General features: G+C 44.2%; 1 protein-coding gene across 1 annotated transcript in view; it reads left to right on the top strand.

The window, feature by feature from the left end:
- The first annotated feature begins 6753 nt into the window (after positions 1 to 6753).
- The window catches only part of klhl5 (kelch-like family member 5), a 28610-nt gene continuing 23568 nt past the window's right edge, over positions 6754 to 11795 (top strand). The window contains exons 1-2 of the mRNA XM_008278417.1: positions 6754 to 7361; positions 11467 to 11655. Of these exons, the coding sequence (XP_008276639.1) occupies positions 6754 to 7361; positions 11467 to 11655 (797 nt within the window). The remainder of the gene's footprint in view (positions 7362 to 11466; positions 11656 to 11795) is intronic.

Below are 11795 nucleotides of genomic sequence, written 5' to 3'. Positions count from 1 at the left end.
CTGCGCATGTATAGGACGCATCCTCTAAGCAGAGTAGAAGGTAGTATAATAAAAACAACTTCACATCCACGATGTCCACAGCAGTCCATGTGTGCATCCACCACAGAGTATAACCAGACCCTTAGAAAGAACTGAGCCAACTAGCCTCCTCCTCAGTTCGACTTGAGACCAGCAGCTTGAGCCACATTTGCTGCTTTTAGCCAAACACACCCGAATCTATGAGCAAACTGCCAGGCAGCTGACTTACATCATGATTCATCACCAAGCCAGAAAAGTCCTGCTCACTTGAAAACTAGTCTTCACTGTTTTCTTTTCTCTTTCTACTGTAAAATATCTTGATAAGTTACTTTAAATAAACTTATTGTGTATTTTAACCATGTATAGACCATTTTAAGTTTCAGTTGTCAAAATGCACAGTAGATTGATTTCTTAATGCATAAAATGTAGGTGTTTAGAAAACGTATTCTCACTTCCAAGCATGCTTTCCATTAAGGTTTAAATTTGCCTTCTTTTTAGCCCAAGAAAAATGTTACACAATGGAGAACGCTATGTGTATTTTAATGCATGAATGCCAGGAGTTGCATGGCCTTCTCTCTGATCAAAATGCACTAATCAAAGTGCAAAGATAAATAAAAATACGTACTTCAGACACTTTCTGACCTTCTTATTTAAAATGCTTAGGTTGCAAGGATCACACTGGCAGACATTGTTTCTGAACTCATTGTGATGATCAGAATGGCAAAATCAATAAATGATGTCATTAAAAAGAAACCAGTAATTTCAGATGGATACAGTGCAATTTTGAATTAATTCAATTCAATTTTATTTATTGTGAAATAAGATATAACTCTAACTTGGAATACGTTAACAAAAGTTAAATAGAAGGTTGGAAGCTCAAAGAACCCTTAAGTTGAAATTTGTTGTCAGTTTTTGAATTTGTTTTTCACAGCGCGCAGATGCTCAGCTCTCAGTTTATCCTTCATCCTGCAGGTTCAGTAATATTGAATATTGTAGCTCCAGATCAATTTAATTGTGATCACACATAGAGTTTTGCTCACAGCTACACACTCCCTGCCTCATTCATGTGTTGGGCGGGGCTGGTGTGGCAATGTGGAGAGGTAATTATTTGCTTGGCCGGTCTGAGCCTGCTTTGAGTCTCAAGGACAGTCTCGCCTGCAGCCACAGTGCCACCCAACACTACAATTACACAACCAAAGCAGGCGGTGACCGTGTGTGTGTGTGTGTGCATGTATTTTTGTCTGTGTGTGATGTTGAGGCCGTGACTTGAATGAAAGCATGCCCTTGTGTTTTTATGTGTATGCATGCAGAATGTATAGTGGGTATATAGTACATATTTTTGAGAGCGTGTGTGTGTGTGTGTGGGCTTTTGAACACAAGTCTTGATGTGTGGATGGCTGGGAGCCTATATAGAACAATGGCTTTTTGCAGCGTCGTCCCTGCAGGTCTACACCTCAGGGAGCGGACGCCAAAGTCCCACCATTACACATTCACACACGTTCTCTTGTGTGTCAGAGTCACCGTATAATAGAAGGGATGGGGAGCAGGAAATTGAGGTTGGGAAGGAGATTGGGGAGAAAAGCAGGGAGTGTGGGTAGGAAGGAGAGAAGATAAGGGAAGGTTTGCAAAATTGAGCAAAGCATAGGGAAGAAAAAGAAGATAGAAAAGAAGAAAAAGAAGATAAAGGGGGAAAAAAGGGGGAGCGATTGGAAGAGGGCCATAGGAGGATGAACATCAGTCATGAGAGATGAGCTGATCATCACAGCCAGGCCAGACAGATAATGTTTCACTTTCTGGCCCCATAAAATGTTTTTACGACAGCTTTTCCCAGATGACTGCTACCTGTTTTTATTTGGCTCTGTGTTTGTATTTATGTGAGTGTGAGTGTGCACAGCTAAAAGCCTTATTGAGTACAAAGTGTGCATGATCGCATGCTGCCATTTGCTTATGTGTGAACTTGTGTGCATGCATGCATGCATGTGTGAATGCACATAAATAGGATGATTATTAAATGTGAAGTGTGTGTGAATGGGATTTCATGGTTTCATTTTCTTTGGCGTTTGTTTGTGTACGTGGTTGTGTGTGTTTCCAGAGTGCCATAGAGCCGTAAACTTGTGCCAGAGAGTTTTGAGTGATAGCCTCGGACGACCACAGCCAGGAGACCAATAACAGTAGGCGGCTCAAGGAGGCTCCTGCCAAGTGACCAATGATTAGATCCAAGTGAAGGAGACCAGAGCTGAATGGCCTGTCATTCCTCAGCTTCATTCCCCCTCAGAGCCCCATTCCCAGCCTCCCCCAGTAACAGAGCAGCATTTCCACTGTGAGTGTTGCAGAAATGCATTGGTTTACTCTCTGGGTGCTTGTAGTGTTTTTTACAGTTGTGTGCAGAGCTCTGCAGGAGGGCAAACTTTTCTGGGTGGAAAATTTAAAAGGCAGGATTATGAAGTTATCCAGATAACCCTTTAATACAAGGCTCTTAAACCCAACAGCACATAAATGAAATCCAGTCTCTTTTCCCAGAACACGTGCTGATGTAAATATATTAGCACTCTTTCCTGGTAGGGACCCACCCTCAGCGGGGAATGTGGTCAAATTGAGGCTGATGCAGAAATTATGCTCAGATGAGAATTAAGGGAATGAATCAATATGCAAGACAGGCACACAAATTAATAATTTTGTTTCTTTTTTTAACAGAGAAAGGATTATCCTCCTTCTGTACCCTCTATTTAATGCATTCAATTACAGACCGTATTCAAGCACGCAAGGTGTACACAGTATACGTTCAGGTAATTAGCCTCAGAGCAAAAGATACAGGTGCTGCTGCCACAAGGCCATGCTCAAGGTTACTGTTGTCCTGTGGCATCTGTTTAATACAAATATGGAGGATACAGAATGTGAGATTTTTTTTTTTTTTTTAAAAAGCACATATTTAAAACGTCATGCCTCACAACTTCACAGTCTCACTCAAGCATTCAAGCCATGCAAAGTCTCCAAAACCTTTCTCTCTGATTTAACATCTCCTCTTCTTTGCAGTTAAACATGATTGATACCCTGAAATCAAATTGGAAGCGATAGGTTATGAATATTCATTAAAAATTTCCAGCAACAAGATGATTTTCGCCTTATGTTCATCAGTTCGCTTTCTGAAGGAGCAAGTACTCCTTCCTGTCAGAGCAAGGACATTTAAACATACAGCCTAGACAGAGTATTTGGACAGTTCTACATGTTTTTGTTCCTCATGCTCCCTCAGTCTGAGCTTTAATTTATAGATTATCTGTAAGAAAATACAAATGGTAGCAGTAACTTGACAGATGCACATGAAGTTGAATGAAATAATTGTATTTAATATTTTGTAGAAAATCCTTTGCAGTCCATTGGTCCCTAGACATCACTGCAGCCATCTTTAGTTTAGTGGCATGTTTTCTAGTCTTTCAGTCTTTAGTCTGATTTTCAGCAAGAGGAACTTTGCTAAATGAAATAAGATCTGTTTAGTTTAGATCAAACATCATATGTGTGCTTCACATGTGATAGCATCTATTTAGAGTCAGCTATATTGTCTATACCAAGTTAGTTCTTTTCCATAGTTTGGAGTTTCAATAAAAATCCAAGAATCCACACACAGCCAAAGCAGCTGGATATGGATCTGTTCTGGTTCACCGTGAAATCTTGTTCGTGACTCCTCAGTCCTCGCTCCTCTGACCTTTTGTTATTTCTTTGACTTAATGATACTGCTGCTTGTTTTCATGCTTCCTCGCAGCCTTGGCTTGTGTGTGTGTGTATTTGTGTGCCTGTGTGTGTGTGTGTGTGTGCCTATTGACTTTGTAGTATTGATCAGATAGAGCAGTAGGGTGGTCCTGCACTTAGTCATCAGCACATCCTGAAACTGAAGAAACAAGCTCTGTTTCTGAGAATCAGGCAAACGGAAGCGGCAAAAGTTAAATCGGCCGCATTCAACTGCTCCTTTCAGTCATTTATTTATGGAAAAAATGAGTCTCTGGGACTGGCTGTTATCCTGCATGGCCAATTTATGAGTAACACGTCTCCCGTCTGTGTAATTCACAAACTGACCTCGGCTGTTTGACTTATTGATTTTTGCTAGAACGGGGCTCCTAAAGCATCCCTCCCCTCCTGTTGGTGGGACTCCATCCAGAACACACTGTGTTCCGGCACCATGGCTCCAGCACATCCTGTGGTCGTCCTGGGGTTACTGCGGAAAGTAAGGAAGGTTCTGGCTGACTGGTCCGCTGGGTGCCCCGGGTGTCTGGTCGGGATGGCTCCCACAGGACCCACTCCCACTGATCATTATTGTCTATGAATAGCTGCTGCATTGCAGATGGAAGAAATAAAAGGGTGTTGAAGGAGAGGTAAATGGATGAAGAAGAGTAATGGTTTGTGGAGAGACAGTGAAAGGGGAATAAGATGGTGTAAAAGGGCAAGAGAAGGAGGTGTGTGTGTGTGTGTGTGTGTGTGTGTGTGTGTGTGTGTGTGCGTGTGTGTGTGTGTGTGTGAGTGAGTACACATGTGACAATGGGTGGGACTCGAGTGAAATTTCATTTTCAAGGACACTCAGGTCTCCCACTGTGGTGATTCAAAGTAATGCTGTCTATTTTCGGGATTCAGGATCTGCTCAAACAAGAAAGAGGCGTGCCAGTTTATTGCAGCAAGCTTCTAAATAAAGTGTCATTGCTCAGATGCAATAAGACGGACAAAGACTCGCAGAGAGAAAAGCACTGAAAGGAGTGAACACAACCAGACAGGGCGGGAATGAAGATGATAAAGAGCATGTGTCCATTGCCTCATTACATTTTAGAGTCTTGATGAACAGGTAATGATCGCTGTAGCCTCACAAACCTTCATGTTCCCTCATTGTAGCTCTGACAGAGACAGGGACACAGCTTTTTTCTTTTTTTTTTTACTGAAATTTGCAATGAATCCCATAATGCGACTGTCTGAACAAATTTACATCGATCAGCCACATCGTCAGACACTGACAGGTGAAGAGAAGAACATTGATTGTCTCATTACAGTGGCACCTGTCAAGGTTTAGGACGCATAAGTGAACAGTCGGTTCTTTAAGTTGATATGCTGGAAGCAGAAAAAATGGGCAGCTGTAAGGATCTGAGTGATGTTGATAGGAGATAAACTGTGCTTGCTGGATGATTTTCCAGACATTGTGGTGTGAACCCAGCATGCAGTAGTTCGTACCTACCAAAAGTGGTGCAAGGAAGGAAGACCACTGAACCGGCAACAAGGTAATGGGTGCTCAAGGCTCAGTGAAGCGCATGGAGAGCAAAGGTTGCTCTGTGGTCCGATCCCACAGAATGGATACCGAAGCACAAATTGTGGAGTGCCCATGCTGACCCCTGTCCATCTTTGAATACACCTGCACTGAGCATGTGAGTATCAGAAGTGGACCAAGGAGCAATGAAAGAAGTTTTCTTTTACATCATGTGGACAGACAGACGTGTATGTGGTGTTTGCCTGGAGAAGAGATGGCAGCAGGACGTACTATGAGAAGAAAGCCATATGATGCACTGTTCTGCTGGGAAACCTTGGATCTTGCATTTTTGTGCATGTTAGTTCGACACCTACCTAAACGTAGCTGTGAACCAGGTGCATCCCTTCATGGTAACAGTATTCCCTGATGGCAGTGATCTCTTTCAGCAGCATAATCCTTGCTGCCACACTGCAAAAAAAATGTTCAGGGATGGTTTAAGGAGCACGGCAAAGAGTTCAAAGTACTGACTTGGCTTCCACACCTCCACGCCTCATCTTGCTTATAAGACATAAACAATCTGCTGTTAACATCATTATGCATTACATCACAGCCACCCTTTAGAGGTTTAGTGGCGTCTTTACCTCGACAGGTCACAGCTGTTTTGGTGGCATGATGAGGACCTACTCAGTATTGGTCAGGTTGGTTTTAATATTGTGGCTGCTTGATGTATGTCCTGAACATGAGTACTACAGCTAAGGCTGCAACCAATATTTATTTAGTATTTTCAGATAGGCTTATCAGTTATAATCTGGTTAAAGGGGGTGTCTTCAATCTAAAATTCAAAGATATCTCATTCACAACAACTGCAATAAAAGCACATGCTGGAGAAGCTGGAACCAGAGAGGAGTTTGGTGTGTTTATTTGAAAAATGACCAAAACTGTTGTCAGAAGAGCTAAATAAATTAATTGAACATTTATCGTTTACTTGAAACAAAAATTATTGCTTGCAGCTTCTCATTGAGAACTTGCTGCTTTTCTTTAGCTCCATAATAGTAAACATGCAATTTTACATCTCTCCCGCTGACCAAGGGAGCAGGACGTTTGTTTATTAATGATAAAAGAACAGCAGTGAACTAGTTGTTCGTTTATTTTCAGCTGATCGACTAATCGTTTGCTGGTGGGTCCATGTGCTGATTGACTCTGTGGCCTGTTGAATGATGATGATGATGATGATGCTACAACGTGCCAGTGGGCTGCTCTGCCTTACTTGACAAAAATGTGACATTAACGTGTCCTTGTGGCAGATGTTTGTGGTTCTGGTTGAACGTGAAAGGCTTCAAACTCTGTACACCTCCTTCTCTCTCTCCCCCTCTCCTCCCTCCCTCCGTACACTCCGCTGTATTCCGCTCACTCCCGTCAGTCGCGGTTACCAGGCGTGCAGTAGCCAGAGCAGCGGACGGCTTTAACGGCGGCGCGGCTCGGGATCTCCCCGCCATTTCCTCGTGTCGAGTCCTGGAATGTCGAGTAGCGGTTCGGGCTCTTCCTCGCGGAAGGAGTTCGATGTGAAGCAGATCCTGAGGATCCGATGGAGGTGGTTCGGTCACCCCGCGGTGCCTCCGCCTCACTCCCCGCCGCTAGGAGACTACTTCGCCGGGAGGAGAACGGGCGGCAGCTCCGGAGACGGACCTTCAGTTAGCGGCAGTAGCAACTCGAATTCGGCCGGTGTAAACCCCAGCGCGGGGGGTCACAGCGGGCTGGTGGCCAGCGGTAGCGCCGGGTCTAACCTGTGTAACGGCAGCAGCAGAAAGTTTGCTGATCCGGCGGGGAGTCGGGGCGGACCGGGAGGAGCGGCAGCTGGAGCGACGGGGAGCTCCTGTCCCCGCTCCTTCAGCCAGCCGGAGTGCAGAAGTTCTGCCGCGGCGTTGTCGTGGGTCTCCCCGCCGCCTCACCGTCGCTCCCGCCCGTTGACGAGCATGGAGCCCCCCGGCGAGGCCCCGGTGCCCCAGCTGGCACCTGAGCCCTCCGCTCATGCCGGGGCGGAGGTGGAGGAGGCGGCGGCGGCGGCGGCGGCAGCGGGCAGCGAAGAGAACAACAACCACCCAGAAACAGACTCCAGCTCCTGCAGGTAGGATGCTTGGGAGTTTTGTGTCTGGAACTCTTTTTTTTTTTATCTGAAAAATGTGTAGTTTGTTTCAGTGAAATTCATAAAACACACCCTTCACTGAAAAGTTTATACAAGTAAAGAAAACACTAGTTTAACAACGTGTACTTTGATGAATCACTGTCACATTTGTAAAACCACCGTGTTTTGTTACTTGTAGTCCAACGAGGGGTTCACCTTTTTCGTTCCACCACAGACACACGCAGCAAGTGGAAACTGTGAATGTGCTGCTGCTGAATTTACAGAAAAAGTGAACGGAGGGGATTTACCAAGAGGCTGCTCAGTCAGTGTGCAGTGTTAACATATAGATAGACAGAAAGAGGGACAGAGAGAGAACATGATGGCAGAGCACCTTTGGGACAGCATGTGGTCCACTGATTTCTCCCCTCAACCTCCTAATGAGGCTTCACCATCCAGCCTCTATGAGAGGATGCACACAGAAATGGTACACTCTTGTGAATATGGGAGTCAAATTTACAATCTGACTCCAGGGCTAAGCTCTGCATGCAGCAACATACTGGGCCTGACATTTATATTGTTTTGTCTCCACTGTCTGATTGTGAAGCTTGTATTCATAATCCTTGGAGTGCTGCATGTTTGTGTGCACATGCATGATGGCATGTGTGTTGCACTAGTGTGTCCACCCAGCTGAGATGCTGCAAAAAGGCATTTAATTAATAGTTGCCATGGGGACAGCCAAACAAAGTAATTAGGGTGTCATAACTTCTCTTGTGGACATGCGTGGATTTATGTTTTTTGCTATAATGCAGCAGTTAAATGTGATGAGGTAAACAGAAAAACATAAACAGTGAGTGTGTGTTTATGTGTGTGTTTACTATGCTGGCAAAATGATGCATCTGAAAGCCTCCCATCATACTCAGCGTTCCCAAGACACACATCACAAAGTATAAATGATTCATAGGACAACACACACACACACACACACACAATTTAAAGCAGCTTTTAGTGAGAACAAGCGTTGATGTATTTTTTGAAATTGATTAATGCCTGATGCGCTTTCATTCTGAACCCATTTGTTTTCACCGCTAATGTGTATGTTTCCTTGTGTGTGTGTGAGAGAGAGAGGGGGGGAGAGAAATATGGTTTTAAAAATATCTATTGTTATGCAAGGCTTGATGTCATATCTTCAGTGATGATGAGGTCTGGCAGCGCTTACACAGAAAATTACTTCTGCCTAATAGTAACACACACACACACACACACAAGCCACATTAGCATAGGGAAAGTAAAATTTATGATGTGAGATGTGGATTTTGAGTATGTATTGTACATGCATGCAGCCATGTCTTTGCACTTAATATGGTTGCCATACCAACACACATATTAGTTATTTGCTGCATACATGTGCAAGTCTGTTTCTGTTTGTGATGTGTATGCATGTGCTTGTCTCTCTGTATGTGATTCATCCTCTCCCCTCAGATATCCTGTGTACAGTATGATACTCCAAGAACGCGGGTGGCAGAATCCCAAATGGGATCGTGCGAAGGGACGCGTACAGAATCCCAGAGTGGCTGAAGGCTCTGCACGGCTCCACTCATCTCCTCCTCTCCCCTTTACGTTCACACCCCACCCAGCTTTCATTAAATCCTCCCTTACTTGCCCTCTCTCCTTCTCTCTTTTTCTGTCCCATGTTCATCACTGCCCTCCCTCAGCCATTCATTTGGCCTCTCCTTTTTTCCTCTTGCTAATGTGCTGGGAAGTGTGTGTGCAAATGTGACTGTGTGTGAGAGAAAGAGAGAGGGCCAGGGAGAGAGACACTGAATGATAGTTGGGTGAGTGTCCTTGCCTGGTGCAGGGGTTTAAAAAATCTGGCTGCATGGTGTTGATTCACCCTAGACACACTCCCTCTTTCTCCGTCCTCTCTGTCTGTGTTGAGTGCCTGCCAGGCTCAGTTAAGGGGACTGGAAGGCAGCGTTCCCCCACTTCAAAGCCATCTCCTCTGGCAGTATTTAGCCACACCATTCGTCTGCATACACACACTTACACAAACGCACGCATACACGCACACTAGAGGGCAGGAATGCCAGCCAAAAAGCCTCCTTGGAGGGTTACAACAGGATAGGGAAGAGAGAAAATGGAGGCAAAGATGGATGATGGGATGAGGTGGGGTGAAGTGAGTGAATGATGAGATTAGTTGGAGATATAAAAGTGGGGACAGGAGATAGCTAGAGTAGACTGAGGCAGAGGGTAGATGACTACCGGCCACAGCACATCAGAGAGCAGCACACACACACAAGCCTAAATGTGTGAATAAATACTCATGCTGTGCAAGCCATATGCACCGGTCTTTACCCCAACAGCGATGGAGATTATTCTTAAAGTCACAAATCACACTAATTTCCCTCAGAGACCTTTAAACCTGCACGGTGAACTTGTTTCCATGCAAGACCAACTCACAAATCTAGCAGCTATGGAGCTTCTGTCCACTGTTCTTCTCTCCTGTACTTCTCTTTTGGGCTCCATCAGCTGCTGAATAATTATAAGGCTCTTTAGCTGATGAATGCTCTAGTATGTGCACTAGTTAGTTATTAAGTTGGGTGCTGAGCAGGTAGCACACAGGTGGAATTTAGAGGCTATTTTGCTGCAAACAGTTGCCTGCTGTGCCTGAAAGCAAAGCGGATGAGAGTCAGACCAAAGACTGAACCAAAAAAGAAAGGCTGCAGACTGGAAAGTCTAAAACAATGAGCCGATAGATGTAAAGTTTCTTGCAACCGCAGAGTCTGGTGGTAATTCTCTGTGGCTTTGCCACTAAAGCAACCCCTTTTATACTCCACATAGTCACTTGCTGTTCTTAAAACATTTATTGTAGCCACTGTAAGATTTATTAATCCAAAAATAAAAAACTGAATAATAGAACTGTTTTACTGAAAACCAAAAAGTAACAAAGTTCTCAAAATTATGGATCAGAAAAGATGCTGAGCAACTTCCAGCTCTAAGCTCTATGATAGGACTTGACAAAGACCTAGGAGGGGACACACTACTCGTACACATGAGAATGATTTGTGATTATCCTATTTTTGATTCCCCCCCCCCCCTTAATATCATCTTACGCACACAAGCCACATTTTCTAATGCTTTTTCCCAGAATTAGTTTCTGTGTGCTTCAATCTAGCTTCCTCACTGTTGATTCCTGGGAGAACACCCATTTCCAAAATGGCAATTTGGGACAGTTTGACTTGCGACAGTGTGAGCTTTGGATACACACACAGTCGTACTTCAATATTCCTAAAAGAGTGTGATTTCTCTTTTAGCTATGTTGTTGAAATGGTATCCTTGGAGTATCTTTTTTTTGTTGTTGTTTTTAAAAAAAAATCTCTTTGTGCTATCGGGCTAGTCCCTGCCACTTCTGCTGTTAAATTAAAAAATGAGACTACAGCTCTGGCTCTCATAAATTAAACGCTGCTGTGGGAGCCATGATGGCTGATGATTCACAGGGTAGCTATACTTTGGTGCTTATCTTTCTCAAACACATGTACACACAAATTCACACATATACCTCATCAGCTCTGACTGGAAAATAAGACAAAAACAGCCCTCGGCTTGAAGGTTTCCACCAGTGAATAACGAATGTTGAAGCCATCCTGTCCCAAAACCCTGCTTCGTTTCCCATTGTTGGTATAGATGCAAGGAAACTGGTTGCCATTAGGGAGCAGAGTAAATTACAGCATATCCTATGGGCTCGGCTCCCACAGCTATTTAATTGGCAGATTCTCTTTTAAGTGGGCTAAATTTATCTGGCCATTTACTCCTAGTAATTGGACCATTAAAGAGCTTTTGTCTGCTTCTGGCGACATACAGTAGCCTTGTTGAAAAGTGAAGAAGAGAATGAATACATGTGAGGGAGCGATACAAAGAAAACGATATTGTGCATGGAAGAAACAGAGCAGCTGGTGTAGCTCTCTCCACACATCTGTTTCTTTGTTTTGAACAAAAGAGAATCAACATCAACACATGCACTCAAAGCTTCTGTCTCCTTCTCTTTGTGTCTTTGTCCATATGTGTTTGTGTGAACGCCTGTCTTTGTCTGTATGTCACTGTGCTGGTACAGGACGTCAAACAGCAGCGCCACGCTGTCCTCGTGCGTTTCGATGGAGCCTTGCGCGTGTCCAGAGGACTGTATGTTCACCGCTCTGTCTCACGCCGATGTCACCTTCCGCAAGATGGAGGGTTACCTGCGGACCAGACAGCTGTGTGATGTCATACTGGTGGCTGGAGAGAGACGGATACCTGCACACAGGTGGGAGCAAAGAAATGCTAAAATGTTGCATAAGCACAGCAAAGATTCTGATGTTTAATAGATAAACTAATGGTTATTCTCATTATCAATTGATGTCTTAGTCATGTGTTCAATGAACTAATTGATTGGGCCAAAAAGAG

The sequence above is a fragment of the Stegastes partitus genome, unplaced genomic scaffold (genome assembly GCF_000690725.1).
Source record: "Stegastes partitus isolate 25-593 unplaced genomic scaffold, Stegastes_partitus-1.0.2 Scaffold123, whole genome shotgun sequence".
Lineage (NCBI taxonomy): Eukaryota > Metazoa > Chordata > Actinopteri > Pomacentridae > Stegastes > Stegastes partitus.
Note: the sequence above shows the minus strand (reverse complement) of the source record. Positions and strands in the feature narration are given on the sequence as shown.